The following is a 16,616-nucleotide window of genomic DNA, read 5'->3' on the forward strand; positions in this document are numbered from 1 at the left end:
TTTGAAGTAGGCGGCTAGTGTAGACATGCCCCGAATTAAAGACCCAAGCAATGTTGAGTAAATCTAGTTTTCTATATGCACTAAGGTTTTAATTTTAAAGCATCCATATCTCTCCAACATTATTTTCATTCAATTCACCAGTCTGCTTTGAAAAACCATCCTGCAATATAAAATTCAAATTGTTCCTATTCTGTGTATTTTCAGGAAGGAAAAATAAATTTGTATGCATTCTATAGCATAAAGAATCCATAGGCTGATATCATAAAAACACCTATACTGTTAAAGCAGTAATAAATCCAGTTATTGTCTCCCTCAGAAAGTCTTTGAACCATCACACCAGTCAGTAAAGGTTGCATTGCATGTCTGCAAGAAGTGACCTAGAAAATTAACAATTCACAGATTGCAGTAATGAAGTTCAGACACGGCACAGCACATATATACTGTAGCTCTGTTTGTTTATCCTTTGGTTAGTTACTTTGTTTCTGGAGTTTTGGAAGCGACGGCAGGCTGAACTGGAATATGAATGGGACACTGTTGAATTTTTAGAGCAGGAAGAATCCGTACGTCCGGAATATGAAGCGCGATGCATTCATGTAGTAACAAATGAAATCACACAGGTAAGGAATGTTTTTAGAACTAGTCATACTGTGAAAGCTAAAAATTCAAACAAAAGCCTCATCAAAGTGATGGGCTAGATCTTGAATGGATATAAATCAGCACTCCTCTATTGAAATCGATGGAGCTATACTGCCTTTGCACCAGCTACAGATCTGTCCTGATACGTTGATCTTATAAATTGCAGGCCTAGCATACACCAGTCTGTATCAGGCTAAAATGTGGGGCCTAGGGCTCACAGAAATCAGATTTATTATTGTAGCTGGTTGTACAGATTACTGTAGCCATGGGACTGGCAACTTTCTGTAATCCACAACACCAAGTGAGAGGGTGATTAGTAAACGGCAGTTTCCTAACGCCAGAGGGACTGCAATACACTCATCTGTAGCCACAAAATGGAGCCTCTGTTCCTGGAACAGCTTAGCCTAGAATAATTTTTGTTATGAGAAGCCCACAGTGGTCACTGGTTGTTCATTGTCCCTGAAAGCCTGGTGACAAGTCAAGAAAATAAAAGCAAATGAAGGAAGAGAAGTTCCATTTCATATAGTATTGAGGGGGGTTTATTCACAGAATACGTCTTTGAATGACAGAAGCACAAACCGGAATTGTGGCTAAGCATATATGGATACTAATAATAACATAGCAAAGTGCTCCACAGATCACATAAAATATATTTAAAAAAAGAGCAGATGTATGATTAATCACTTTGTAACTCAATTCTCTTTCCAGCAAGAAGAGCACGTGCCATACACTGCCTGTGGAAAGTGTGTACGGATGACCTTCTGTATAAGTGCAGTCTTATTCTGGGTAAAATTCTGTTGGTCTTGTTCTTTAATATAATGTACCTCTTAAAAAATAATAGCTTCATGAGAAGCTACCCCTGATATCAAAGTAAGGTACTAAGTTAAAATGAAAAGAAAACACATGGCTAGTTCTAATTCACTAAAATACGTATTGAAAACAGATTTTTACCCTAATGAGCTTTTCTTCCATGGAAAAAATACTTGGATCAAAATGGAATCCCAGTACCAAGTGGTTTGGTCACATGTCTTACTGATCTAATCACCTTTCCACTCACAGGACAAACAAGGCTGTTTACAAGTCATTAAATTGATCACCAGGTCGTTAAGGCTTCCAAGGGGGGCAGGCACCAGTAATAGCTCTCATTAGCACACTTAAAACTGTAAACAGTCTCATAGTTCATATTTCTGACTTCACATACAAGAATGATACATGCACCAAAATAGGATATACAGATCCAGCAGACTGTAACATTAAAGTTGTTCAAAGCATCTTCGAATTATGCATATTTACATTTTTATACAGCATTGGAGGGGAACCATCACACCCTCTCCTCCTTTCCCCCAACCTTTTGCCCCCCTCCTGCATGCCTGTCTCACGTCACAATCCACTTCAAGACCCTGCACTCCCTCCTATGCCTCTCCTCTAGCTCAGAATTTTCTCCTGCCCTTGCAGACCCCCACATCTCCTCCTGCACACCAGTGCCTTACCCTGAGCTCCCTTTTGCACCCAATTTCCATCCCAGACTCTGCACCTCTTCCATTAATATCAGGGAAAAGTGCCGCCGTTGACCATTTGCCAAATTCTTGGAGTGGCACCCCATCAAAAATTATTGCCCACCTCTGCTGCAAGGCATGAGCTCTAATTATCTTTCTCATTATCTTAGGCTATAAATATCATGGCTATAAATATTATTACTGGTCATAACATTAATGATCCCTTTTTCCACAAGTTGACCCTATGCTATACAAAATTGTCTTCTCTTTTATGGGTTCTAAATTTATTGTGCTTTATCTTCAGAGAATCTCCTATTGCTCTCATATTATGGGATGGGGGAGAAAAAGTGTCCAATCAGTTTGTTTCCCTCCATAATATATATATTTCAAACCATTCTTTTTCCCAAGCCATATAATTTTACACTAGTATATATACCGTGCTCCATTTTCAGATTCTTTTGATCATTGCTTCAGTTATTGGAATCATCGTTTACAGACTCTCAGTTTTCCTTGTGTTTTCTGCAACATTGCCACGGCACATTACTGGAAAAGAAGCAATTCAGAAGTACCTGACTCCCCAGGCAGCCACTTCAATAACTGCTTCAATCATCAGTTTTATAATCATCATGATTCTGAACATAATCTATGAAAAAGTAGCTATCATGATTACTGACTTTGGTAAGTTTATGCCATAGCTAAGATAGAACTTCAGCTAAGAGCTATGAGAGAAAACAACCTCATTCTTAAGTATTTCAGCATTTTCCCTCTTTAGCATGTAACAATTTCTAGAGTTTTTCAAATAGAGCTTTTCACTTTTGTCAAATAAATCTATTTTACTCCTTGCTTAAGAAATCCTTGTATAGTCAGCATGAAAGATCTGTTGTTTACAGTTTGATGCTTGTGAAACAAACAAGGCAAGGAAGACTTTTTGAAAACAGATCAGTACCAGATATCACATTCAAGTACTTTAGCTATTGTTTATAGATAGATCAGCCCCTTTTTTTTTGTAAATAAATGGAATACAGTCACTGGTCCAATGCAGGATGCTTTTCTCTCATTAGTAAACAGATAACCATTCACAAATATTATTATTCTTTCCATCCAGCCCATCTACGTTAAATCGCTATTCTGCTTTAAATGTGTACAGCATTGTAATTTTAATATGGTTTATTTCCATCAGTTCAAAGTGTTATGTTTGTTATTTATTGAGTCTGCTAGGGTTTTTTCTTTCTATGGGAGCCATAGAGAAGAGTGTTGTTCTGGTTTTTTTAGCATCAAAGAACAAATTATTTCCTTCTTTACAACAGTCTTATAATTAACATAATGACTAACATGTATTGAGGGACCCTAAACAATCTAATTTATGCTGCAAATTCCATTCAAGCATGCAGGACATAGGCCCATTTTTGATGGGGGCACTAAAGCTGTTCAAATATTAATTTTCTTTTCCTTTTGTTTTTTTTAAAATACAGAACTGCCAAGGACGCAGACTGATTATGAAAACAGTCTGACAATGAAGATGTTCTTATTCCAGTTTGTCAACTATTATTCTTCATGTTTCTACATTGCATTCTTTAAGGGTAAATTTGTAGGATTCCCTGGAGACCCTGTTTACTGGTTAGGAAAATACAGAAATGAAGAGGTAAGAATCCACTCTGCTGTAATTCTTTTTCTTAATTAACAATGTAAGGTATCAGCCTAGGACCTGGACTACACTGAAAAGCTAGATCATTCCAGCTACATTGCTCAGGGATGAGAAAAAACCATACACCTGAGCAATGTCATTATGCTGATCTAATACCCAGTACAGACAGCATGAGGTCAATGGAAGAATACTCCCTTCAACCTAGCTACTGCCTCTCTAAGGGTATGTCTACACTACAGAGTTAGTTCGAACTAACGGACGTTAGTTTGAACTAACTTTCATAGGCGCTACATTAGCGCTCCGCTAGTTCGAACTTAATTCGAACTAGCGGAGCGCTTAATTCGAACTAGGGAAACCTCATTTTACGAGGATTAAGCCTAGTTCAAACTAGCTAGTTTGAATTAAGGGGTGTGTAGCCCCTTAATTCGAACTAGTGGGAGGCTAGCCCTCCCCAGGTTTCCCTGGTGGCCACTTTGGCCAACACCAGGGAAACTCTATTGCTCATCTCCCGGCCCCGGACCCCTTAAAGGGGCACAGGCTGGCTACAGTGCCCGTGCCAGGTGCAAGCCTGCCAGCACCCAGCTAGCAGACCCTGCACCTGGCACGGCTCGAGCCACCCACCCGATGCCCCCCAGCCCTCCCCCTCTTCCCGGGACCAGGCTGGCGGCTCCCGGGAGCTTGCCCGGGACCGCAAGAAGCGGGCACCCGCCTGGGCTAGTGCGGACATCGTGGACCTTGTCCACAATCTCCGCACTAGGCACAGGAAAGTGGCCGTCTAGGGCAGGAGAGCTGCCAGCCTGGCCACCCAGGAGCAGGTGTGCATGAAAATCAAGGGGGTCCACTGAGACCCCCGACCCTGAGGCCTGAGCTTACAATGGCCGTACTGGGTCAGACCAAAGGTCCATCTAGCCCAGTAGCCTGTCTGCCGACAGCAGCCAACCCTAGGGACCCTGGAGGGGATGGACCGAAGACAGTGACCAAGCCATTTGTCTCGTGCCATCCCTCTCCAGCCTTCCACAAACCTTGGGCAGGCACACCACTCCTACCCCCTGGCTAATAGCACTCCATGGACCCAACCTCCATGACTTGATATCACTTCCCTTTAAACCCTGTTCTAGTTCTAGCCTTCACAGCCCCCTGCAGCAAGGAGTTCCACAGGTTGACTCTTTGCTTTGTGAAGAAGAACTTTCTGTTACTAGTTTGAAGCCTGCTACCCATTCCTTTCCTTTGGTGTCCTCTAGTCCTTCTTTATGGGAACTAATGAAGATCTTTTCTGTATGCACCCTCTCCACCCAACTCCTGCTTTTAGAGACCTCTATCCTGTCCCCCCTCCGTCTCCTCTTTTCTAAGCTGAAAAGTCCCAGTCTCTTTAGCCTCTCTTCATATGGAACCTGTTCCCAACCCCTGATCATTGTAGTTGCCCTCCCCTCTCCCAGCCTCTCTCTTCCCCTCTTCCACCTCCTTTTCCCAGTCTCCCCCAGTTTTGTTCAATAAAGACAGATTCTATTTTTGAACACAATTGTCCTTTATTTTGTACATCAAGAAAAGGGGCTAGGGAAGGGTAAGTGGAAGGAGGTGAGGGAGGAATGGGGTACGAGCCCCCGATGGGGAGGACTGGGCTGGCTCTGCGGGCTTCTGGGGGTGGAAGCTCTCCTGCAGCCCCCCAATTGTCCCCTCTCCTCAGATGGCAGCCTGCGGCAAGTGCAGCCGGTCTGATGGCCGAGTGCTGTGATGTGCCTAGTGTGGGTACTCCGGGCAATCCAAGCCAGGACTGCTTTGCAAGCAGGGCACCCCTGAGAACTGTCTGTCCGGGGTGGGGGTCGGGACCCTTTAAGCGCAGCCCTCGGCTAGCCTGAGACAGCATCTCCACGCTCTAAGTCCTCCTCTGATGCCCTGCCGGCACTGCTTCCGGCCATCCTTAAGCCCGGTTCAGGGTCCACTTAATGTGGACATGCTAGTTCGAATTAGCAAAACGCTAATTCGAACTAGTTTTTAGTTCGAATTAGCTTAGTTCGAATTAACTAATTCGAACTCAGTTAGTTCGAATTAGCGCTGTAGTGTAGACGTACCCAAAGATGGGTTACCTACGCTAGCTGTTGTATCATTTTGAGTGCTGACAAGCCCTTGGCCTGCTATTGCTGAGAAGTGCAGAGCACACAAGGTGAGTTCAAACGTAGCCTCTGCACTTCCCAGTTCTCTGCTAACTACTGGGCCAGCCCCTTAGCATAATTGAGAGTATCTTGAGGGTTTCTTAAAGTTACTTAGATTGTCATTGACTCACGGGGAACCACTGTGGCATAACAAAAACCCAGCCACACTCATTTTTCCATGCATACCACCTATATCAACAACACAGAGAGGGTGGTATAACATCCACAGCACCGGCTCTCCACTATCCAATGATCTCCCTCCACTAGAGTGATTTTCTCGTAATGTTAGTGCAACATGGAGAGGCAGTATGATCTGGGCCACCATTCTATTGACTTCACTGGTGTCCTGCCGCTTACAGCAATGTCAGATCTGGTCTTTTGGGCCTTTTATCTAAGTGATAGAAGGGATTGGTCTTATTTGTCATCTTGCATTATTTCTAAGATTAAAATACTGTAATTTAAAAAAATTAGTATGTATTTTATTTAAAACATTTTACTCTTGCCTGAAGAGTTATATGGCATTTGTCCTATCTCTCTGAACCTTTAGTGTGATCCAGGTGGATGTCTCCTTGAACTTACAACACAATTAATAATAATAATGGGAGGTAAAGCAATTTGGAATAACATTCAAGAAGTGCTTCTTCCGTAAGTACCTAATGTTTTTTAAAAGGGGCCTAATGAAACAAACAGGTCAAATATTTGATAGCTAAGGCCCCGCTCCTGCTCCTTTTTGAAGCAAGTCAGCATTCGGGCATTTAGATTTCAATAACAGCAAATACTTAGGCATATGAAGTACAAGACCAGAGTTTTGCATGGTCATCAATTTGGATGCCATTTTTGGGTGTTCAGCTTGAAACACCCTAGGCCTGATTCTTCAAAGGTGCTATCTATCCTCAGTTCCCACTGAATTCCGTTCAGGTTGTGGATATTCAACACTTGTGAAAATCCATCCCAACATGTCTCAGGTTGAGTGCCCAAAACTGGAGGCTATTCTGGTAAAATTCACCTTCTTATTGCTTAAAATTGCATGCTGCAGTTTAGTATTTACTCTAATATATATGATGTCATACAGTGCTGGAAATATTATTTCTTTAAATATATTTGTGTGGTTGTATTTTGACATTCCTAGCTGTGTTCATAAGACAGATATTCTCAAAGGGTAATGTTTAATGTAAATGATACCGTCAAACCAGAGTCTGCATGTCTTCTGTGTAACTTCACAAAGTTCTTAAATAGCATTGCGCTTATCAGAACACAGGGAGCAATCTAGGTACTGAAAGTTGGAAAAGGTATAGCGAATGGAGGTGGGGAAGAGAGGAAACCAGCACAAACTAATTTAAATACATATCTGATAGAGATGTAATGGGAACTTATGACATTTCTTCACCAATCAAGTATGCATAGTCATTACTAACAGCCATCTTGAAAACTGGAGGTGGGAGTCCTAGAATCATAGAATCATAGGACTGGAAGGGACCTCGAGAGGTCATCGAGTCCAGCCCCCCGCCCTCAAGGCAGGACCAAGCTCCGTCTACACCATCCCTGACAGATGTCTATCTAACCTGTTCTTAAATATCTCCAGAGAGGGAGATTCCACCACCTCCCTTGGCAATTTATTCCAATATTTGACCACCCTGACAGTTAGGAATTTTTTCCTAATGTCCAATCTAAACCTCCCTTGATGCACTTTAAGCCCATTACTCCTTGTCCTGTCCTCAGAAACCAAGAGGAACACATTTTCTCCTTCCTCCTTGTGACACCCTTTTAGATATTTGAAAACCGCTATCATGTCCCCCCTTAATCTTCTTTTTTCCAAACTAAACAAGCCCAGTTCATGAAGCCTGGCTTCATAGGTCATGTTCTCTAGACCTTTAATCATTCTTGTCGCTCTTCTCTGTACCCTTTCCAATTTCTCCACATCTTTCTTGAAATGTGGCGCCCAGAACTGGACACAGTACTCCAGCTGAGGCCTAACTAGTGCAGAGTAGAGCGGCAGAATGACTTCACGAGTTTTGCTTACAGCATACCTGTTGATACAACCTAGAATCATATTTGCTTTTTTTGCAACAGCATCACACTGTTGACTCATATTCAACTTGTGGTCCACTATGACCCCTAGATCCCTTTCCGCCATGCTCCTTCCTAGACAGTCGCTTCCCATCTTGTATGTATGGAACTGATTGTTCCTTCCTAAGTGGAGCACTTTGCATTTCTCTTTATTAAACTTCATCCTGTTTACCTCTGACCATTTCTCTAACTTGCTAAGGTCATTTTGAATTATGTCCCTATCCTCCAAAGGAGTTGCAACCCCACCCAGTTTGGTATCATCTGCAAACTTAATAAGCGTACTCTCTATCCCAATATCTACATCACTGATGAAGATATTGAACAGTACGGGTTCCAAAACAGACCCTTGCAGAACTCCACTTGTTATCCCTTTACAGCAGGATTTAGCACCGTTAACAACTCCTCTCTGACTACGGTTATCCAGCCAATTATGCACCCACCTTATCGTGGCCCTATCTAAGTTATATTTACCTAGTTTATCAATAAGAATATCATGCGAAACTAAGGTCAGATCTTGTTCTCTTTTATACTACTGTTAATCCAGAGTAAATTCAGGGGAGTAGCTCTAAGTGTGCCCTGTTGCAACAAAGAGCAGAATCTGTGTCTAAAAATCAATAGGCCTGTAGCTAAAACGTTTCTTTGTGCGAGCTGACTTATTTATATCCATGATTGTCCCCATTTGTATAGCCCATTACTTGTGCTTATCCATCACCACTCATACTTGGAACCAATAGTCAAGTCCTAGGTCTGTTCTTTCTTCCCAGATCAACTGTTAATGTAGCCTGGTATTTGCTTGCACTGAAAACAAATCCACCCAATTCCAACACTTTTAATCATTGTAACAGTAATGTAACAGCCATTACTGATGCTATAGGATGAAAAAAGTTGAATTGTCAAGGTTCAAACGTGTCTACATACAGCAATTCAGAGTACTGAATTGGATATGCATCAGCAGTGATGGATTAACTTTTCTGGGGGCCCATATCTATCAGATTTTGTGGGACTCTGTAGATGGGGCCAAATATGAGAGATTCAGAGTGCAGGAGGAAGGGGGCTGTGAGTTGAGGTGGTGGGCTGGATGCAGGAGAGGGTGAGAGTTCCGACTCAGGGTGTGAGCTTTAGGGTGGGACTGGTGATGAGTCATTTGGGGTGCAGGAGAGAGTCTAGTCTGAGGCCAAAAGATTTGGAGCGTAGGAGTGGGCTCAGGGCAGGAGTTGGCAGTAGAGGGTCTGTTAAAGTTCAGCAGGAGCCTCAAGGCAGCAGGTGGGGTGGGATACATGGTCTAGGTGGGAGTTAGGATGCAGGAGGGGGCTCAGGGCAGGAGGCTGAGGTAGGGTGTGGCGCTGGTATTGCAAGTCAGGACTGCAGCAGGGAGTTGGAGTGCTCGACACTGGGGCAATTCCCCTTCGGTGGCACAGGCCACAGAGAGGGACAGGAGTGGGGGCAGGTGGATCTGTGTGCTGCTCCACACACACCTGCAGGCACCACCTACAACATCTCCTATTGCCCATAATTCCTGAGCACTGGGAGTTGCATGGCCAGATCCTGAAGGTGAGGGAAGTGTGTAGATGGAGTTTCTGGCGTTTGCAGCTCCAGTCCAGCTAAGGTGGGGAGAGCAACAGCAGTGCATGGAACCCCATTCCTTCCCTCACACCCACATAGCAGTCGGAACACGGGCTTTGGTGGCTCCGGTTCCTGCAAAAATATCTGCACTTTTGGTCACCCAAAGATCTTTTTGTGGGGTCCCCTTTAGCCTGGGGCTCTAGGTTGCAGCCCCTAACGTCCCTTTTGTAATCTGGCCCTCTGTATCAGGGACTTTTACTACTTAACTGAGCACTGATCAAATACTTACAACTATACAAATATAGAAAAGATGGTCCCCGACGCAAACATCTTGCAATCTAAATCAGACATGAGCTATACACATTGACTACCATGATACATGGATTGAAGACAACGAAGGAAAAAGATTAGGAGACAGAGAGCATTCTGTCTGTCAAGTAAAGCTGCTTTAAACAAAAAACTCTCCGAATATTGGAACATTATTAGGGACTGTAGATTTGGGGCCTTGATAATAGGTGACTGATGGGTAGGAGAAAAATGTACAAGGAGATGACCAGAAGGGGACTGAAAATACGGAGTGACCTAAAGCACAAATATGGATAAAGGAGACTTAGAAATGGAGGAAAAGAGAAAAGGCCAAAACCTCACTCCCATTGAACTCCTATTTGCAATGATTTGGCCCATAAACTGTAAGAAAGAAGAGAAAGGAGGAAGATAATGTATAAAAGAAGAATGTCACATTTTACTTCATATTGAATGGTTTCAGATTCAGTCTCAATCCATCTATTTTTCAGGATATATTTAGGAATTATTGTAAGAAAAGATACCACAATGAGGGATGCATTACAAGTTGGATGATCTGGAAACTTAGAAAAACAGTGAAAAAGCAATTCTTACTATATATCTGAAGGAGTAACACATCTTTTGTGAAACTGGTGCCTCACGCTTAAAAGCATTTGGCTGACATTTCATTTTGTATTTCTGTAATTACAAATGGAAGATTTCTCTTCCATTATTATGAAGGACATTTATATGCAAATGATACCTTTTTTCCCCCTTAAAAGTTTATCTGTTGCTGCTCCTTTTTCTAAGGTAACAGATGAAAATAGTTATAATTGCAACATCGATTTTCCTAAATTCAGGTGCTAACATTTCAGACCAACAGCTTTTAGAGAAGGAAGGATTCAAAGCGGAGGAACATATAGGGCCTGATTCTCTGTTGCCTTTTTCCCTTTGTGCAGTCATTTACACCAGTGAAAAGTGGGTGTAAAATGCTAACAAATTGGAATGGTAGTGTTGCACACCCACTTTGCATTGATGTAAATGACTACAATTGGTACTGGCAATAGCCAATCAGATACCCATTGTTTGTATTAATGAGCTTCAGTAGTTCAGTCATTATCAAGAACCAATTTTCAGCATTGGTAATAGCACAAAAGCAAGCCTTTGGTAAGGTAGACTAACTATGAGAGCCATCACTTTTTTCCTGACTGATAGCTGGATTAAGAATCTAATCGGAAGATGCTGCTCAGCTGCTCGATCAGAGAAGACTATTCCACGCTGGGAACAGGATTACCATCTGCAGCCTATTGGAAAACTTGGACTGTTTTATGAGTATCTTGAAATGGGTAAGTCAGCAGTGCATTACTGATTTATTATGAAATAGTGTCTAGATCCAAACGTGTTTTTCAGAAAAAGTCTTCAGATAAATAACGTAAACACATAATAGAGATTAACACATTTACCTTTCTTCATTTCACACAAACTTTAATCTAAATAAAATAAACAACAATCCACTTTACCACCAAAGAGGACATGGCTTCTGTGTAGAGGGACTGTATGAATCGGTCTGTTGCCTCTTCATCTTTTACTTTATCCACTGGAAAAAGTAGCCAGGCACTAGAACACTGTCATTGTCAACTAATTTATTTGTCACCAGCCATACTTTAATCATATTTTAATCATACTGATTTCAGCTCCAAAACACCAATCATGTTATTCATAATTGAGGCTTTATAGCACAGCACTGGATTAATAAGTAAATTTACAAGCCTTATAGGTAAAAAGATGTACAAAGAAGCAGATATTTAAATATTGAAAATAGTTCATATGTGTGAGTTATGGATTTTTTTTGTGTGTGCACCTAGCACACTTTTACAATCTATTGTTCATCGTTGATAGGCCTCTCCATCTTTCAGGCATTTATTTTACTTTTCTGTGTGTATTTTCACACGGGGTCTACTATTTGAAACCATTACAACATGTATTTCTCTCTCTCATGGTGTGGGTAAATATATAGACATTGGAGTTATGGCATCACCAATGTATGTCACATTCTCATTGGCAGTTATACAGTTTGGATTTGTCACTTTATTTGTGGCATCATTCCCACTGGCTCCTCTTCTGGCTCTTGTCAATAATTTGTTGGAAATACGAGTTGATGCCTGGAAGATAACAACCCAGTTCAGGCGCATGGTACCACAGAAAGCACAAGATATAGGAGCATGGCAGCCAATCATGCAAGGAATAGCAATTCTGGCTGTGGTAACCAATGTAAGTATGACCTTAGAATTATAAAATACATATGCACTAAATGTTCTGGTCAAATGAGGGTGTTAAATATTAGTTTGTATCAACTAACCAAAATGACTAAAGATAACATTTTCAAAAACACACAAGCGATGTAGGCTCTTAAGTCCCATTTAAGTGATTTAGGCATCGTTAAGTTTTTTGTTTTGTTTTTAAACGAGACTTTGGCTCCAAAGCATGCTTTCAAAAACCCTAACCCTAGGCCTAAATAAAGGAAGTTTCACTTCTCACAATGTGACATCCTTGAGAAACTGTGTGTCCAACAAGAATACAGTGTATCCTCCCTAAACTTACAGCACTCACTGAATATAGAATGAATTTTCTGAGAAGTAGGTTGAAATTAAACTCTATTAATTATTATTGTATTTATTATGGCCATGGCCTCATAGCAGTTTTACACTTAAAGCAGAGATTTAGTTCCTTTGTTAGAGGAAAAAAAATACAGTGTTACCTCAGAATTACAGCATTTAACATTTGAGGTATAGAATGAATTTTCTTAGAAGTATAAATGAATTAATTAATCAGGCTGAGTTTAATTTAAAAATGAATCTTTTAAGAAATGTAACACTTGGTTTTGGATCTCCCCCCCTCCAATGGTCTTATTAATGAAGTAGAAACTCTTCAAACTTCCCATATAGTTAAATCATACTGAAATCTTACCCATAAGCAAATTGGGTCTTTTTTGCCATTATGAATTGCACAAGAATTGGTTCTCCAATAGAAGCTCTAACATATAATCTATTCCTTCAGTAATTTCCACCAACTGCCCTCTTTCTCTGCTATTAAATAAGACATAGCAGCTATTGGGAAAGAGAGCAATTCGTGGCAAGTTTCCCTGAAGGAGAAGGTTTCATGTTTTCCTCTGCTGGCAGATATATTTTTCAGTTATGACAAATAGCAACAAAATTCTATTACTGCTGTACATGTGTACAAAGCTGAGTTGAGGATTGTAGAGGGGAGTGCAGGCAACAAGGGAATTTAGAGCAAAGGGGGTTCACAAGCAAAAATGTGGAAGACAAGTGGTAGAGGAAAATACTCAAGTTGCTCTGTGCTGCACCAGAGTGGTGTAAAGCAGCTAGACTATACTAGTGAATCTGGTGCTAAAAGTTAACATAAATAGGATTCAAAGTTGATAGTACATACCTCTTCAAATCGATAGAAATATTTCATGAGATCAGGGCTTTTTTGTTTGGTTGGTTGATTTTTGGGAGGGTTGTTTGTTTGCTTGCTTGATTAGTGGTCATGTACAAAGTTTTTAATAATAATTTCAATTAAAAACTGGAAAATTCTGAAATAAAAATAGCTCTGTTAAGCTAGAATTAAGGTTTAGTAACTTCCCTTGGGTCACTTTGCTAAGAATAAAACATACTTCTCCATGGCACAAATATGAAACAAAAAAAATTGAAACATATTATTAGGGCTGTCAAGCGATGAAAAAAAATTAATCACGATTAATCGTGCGTGCTGTCCCTTTGAAACACAGGGATCAGCTGGAGTTCTCAGCTGACCCCAGGTGCAGTGCAGTTTTCTCTTTGAATCACAGCGGCGGCTTTTCCAAGAGGCAGCACTGCAGGAGCCCAGGGTCAGCTGGAGTGTCCAGCTGATCTCTGGCTCAGCGTTGCGCTGCCCCTTTGAAGTGCCGCTCCGGCGCTTCAAAGGGGCAGCGCTGCATGGAGATTGGGCACTCCAGCGCTGCATGGAGATTGGGCACTCCAGCTGACCCCAGAGTTTTGCAGTGCTTCCCCTTGAAAACGCTGGGGCGGCACTTCAAAGGGGCAGCGCATCATTAACGCCTGCGATTAATGCGTTAAAAAAATTAATGCGTCAGTCCTGCCATGTATTAATCGCAGGCATTAACGCACATCAATTGACAGCCCTACATATTATCACACAGTTAGGGCAGCCAAAAAACTTAACTCTACCCTAAGACATCAGGGGAAAGAAAAGTCTAATCATAGAATCATAGAATAATAGGACTGGAAGGGACCTCAAGAGGTCATCGAGTCCAGCCCCCCGCCCTCAAGGCAGGACCAAGCTCCGTCTACACCATCCCTGACAGATGTCTATCTAACCTGTTCTTAAATATCTCCAGAGAGGGAGATTCCACCACCTCCCTTGGCAATTTATTCCAATATTTGACCACCCTGACAGTTAGGAATTTTTTCCTAATGTCCAATCTAAACCTCCCTTGATGCACTTTAAGCCCATTACTCCTTGTCCTGTCCTCAGAAACCAAGAGGAACACATTTTCTCCTTCCTCCTTGTGACACCCTTTTAGATATTTGAAAACCGCTATCATGTCCCCCCTTAATCTTCTTTTTTCCAAACTAAACAAGCCCAGTTCATGAAGCCTGGCTTCATAGGTCATGTTCTCTAGACCTTTAATCATTCTTGTCGCTCTTCTCTGTACCCTTTCCAATTTCTCCACATCTTTCTTGAAATGTGGCGCCCAGAACTGGACACAGTACTCCAGCTGAGGCCTAACTAGTGCAGAGTAGAGCGGCAGAATGACTTCACGAGTTTTGCTTACAACACACCTGTTGATACAACCTAGAATCATATTTGCTTTTTTTGCAACAGCATCACACTGTTGACTCATATAATGCACCTTTGAAAAATAGTTTAAACTACTCTGGGAGCACAAATAATTGAAATGACTTAATTGTAATCCTTATGGTTATTGTATAGTGTCACTACAGGTCAGAGTTAAGATTGTTTTAGTGATTTAATTATACATTTAGATACTTTTATATGTTTGGATTTAATTTAATACATAATTGCACCTGGAAGTTAATAGAATCCCTGCTGCACAATCACCAGGACCTCCTACTGATGTTCTGACTATACTTCTTCCCACATCTCCTGATTCGCTTATACCCTGTCAATAGCTCCACAAAGTCATGATATGTCCTTGGCAACCTTCTCCTGGCCCTGGCCAAAAGGGCCATCCATCACTCAAAAAGGAGGAAGCTGGAAATGTGTGTATTTAGGATAGTACGGTGTACTCTGCAATTGTGGGTTCTGTTTCTGTTCCCTTGTCCATTCACACCTCCAGGCTGAGTTCCTCTGGGCAGTGTCCTCCTTGGATGCCTTTGAGGAGCAGTGAGCACTATCATACAGATGAACTTTCGCTCACAGTCTCTGCCTCCTACCTGATTGATTTACCCTTAATATACAGAATCTGTATTTCCTCTTCTCCCCTCAATTGTTGGTTTTGCTACTGCTGATTAGCTGCTATAGCCTAAGGCACCATATATTCTTCCACTGCATATAGTACTTTTGCAGCACCTGCAAGACTACAAGAAACTTTTGTTTTAAACTATCAGTCTTGGGATTTGCAGTTTAAGCAGCAAAGCTGCTATTGTACCATACCAGACCATCTGTTGTTGATTTGAAGACTGATTTTAATTTGTTATGGTATAAATGGAAAACTGTATTCACTGTACTAGGAAAACAGAGCACACTACTGGTTTGTGCTTTTCCAGCATGATACTCTAAAAAGCAGCCCTCAGTTCGGGGGGAAAGTTTCCTCTTAGACAACACAGTAGAGTTAGCTTTCATGTTTCTGCCCTGGTAGCTCTGCACACATCTGGAGATTATTCTGCAGGATGGGAAAAAGTGAAACTGGATTCAGATTTATAATTATGTGAAAACTGGAACCTTGCCAAAAATCAGTTAAAAAGAGTTATTAAGCTATGTATATATAATATCCCAAAATATTTTGATGCTTAAGAGAAGCAGCAAATTCATTTTCTTCAAGTGGAGAAGAGGGTTTAACTTTTTTAACCTTACTTTATTATTCCTTTTAGCTTGTTTGTGATCTGCCCATATCTAAACCATATATTTTAATGAATGTTATAAAATTAATTACAACTTTTGTTCTTTTACTTAAGTTACGAACTGGGTAATGTACACATCAGGTTCACCCTTCTTTCCCAGCAATTAGAAAACATATTAATATCATGCATTTTGGTTCTAACTTTTCCCTGGGGAAAACATGCTAAAAATAACTAATCTTAACATAAATTTAAATCATGTAGCATTTCATTAAGTTTCTTTAAAATGGTTTTTAAAAGGACATACCCTACTTTTAATTTATGCTCAAATATTTCTCAAAAGTCCTTCTTAAGTGGTAATTTATCCTCAAAACCTTAAAAACAAGATTCCTTTATCTAAAGGCTACCTCCACTTTCCCTCTTATCAGCCAAACGAATGAGAGCTTTTTTAGCTAAACTTCAAAGTATCAAAACAAACTAAAAGTTGATACTAGGTTTTTAGAGCCAAAGCCTAGTAGTACCATAGAAGTCAAGTTGAGACCAGGGTCTGACCCTCGATCCTGCCACCCAAGTTCTTTCTAGTGGTCCTATCTGGTGAGAGATTTCAAGTCTTCTATCTCCTTTCCCACACACAAGAGTTTCGTGTCTCGTGCAAATGTCTTCAAATCAAGACTTACCTTAGGTACACTTCAAA

At 41.1% G+C, this 16,616-nt stretch overlaps 1 protein-coding gene across 5 annotated transcripts in view; it reads left to right on the top strand.

The window, feature by feature from the left end:
- ANO6 (anoctamin 6) overlaps window positions 1-16,616 on the top strand; it is a 187,577-nt gene that overhangs the window by 94,387 nt on the left and 76,574 nt on the right. For all 5 annotated transcript variants that reach the window (XM_075930414.1, XM_075930407.1, XM_006126492.4 and 2 more), the window contains 7 exons: window positions 472-617; window positions 1,345-1,422; window positions 2,585-2,810; window positions 3,605-3,774; window positions 6,475-6,572; window positions 11,055-11,185; window positions 11,905-12,110. In XM_075930414.1, coding sequence (XP_075786529.1) covers window positions 472-617; window positions 1,345-1,422; window positions 2,585-2,810; window positions 3,605-3,774; window positions 6,475-6,572; window positions 11,055-11,185; window positions 11,905-12,110 — 1,055 coding nt within the window. The remainder of the gene's footprint in view (window positions 1-471; window positions 618-1,344; window positions 1,423-2,584; window positions 2,811-3,604; window positions 3,775-6,474; window positions 6,573-11,054; window positions 11,186-11,904; window positions 12,111-16,616) is intronic.

This window comes from Pelodiscus sinensis, chromosome 1, assembly GCF_049634645.1.
Source record: "Pelodiscus sinensis isolate JC-2024 chromosome 1, ASM4963464v1, whole genome shotgun sequence".
Classification (NCBI taxonomy): Eukaryota; Metazoa; Chordata; order Testudines; family Trionychidae; genus Pelodiscus; species Pelodiscus sinensis.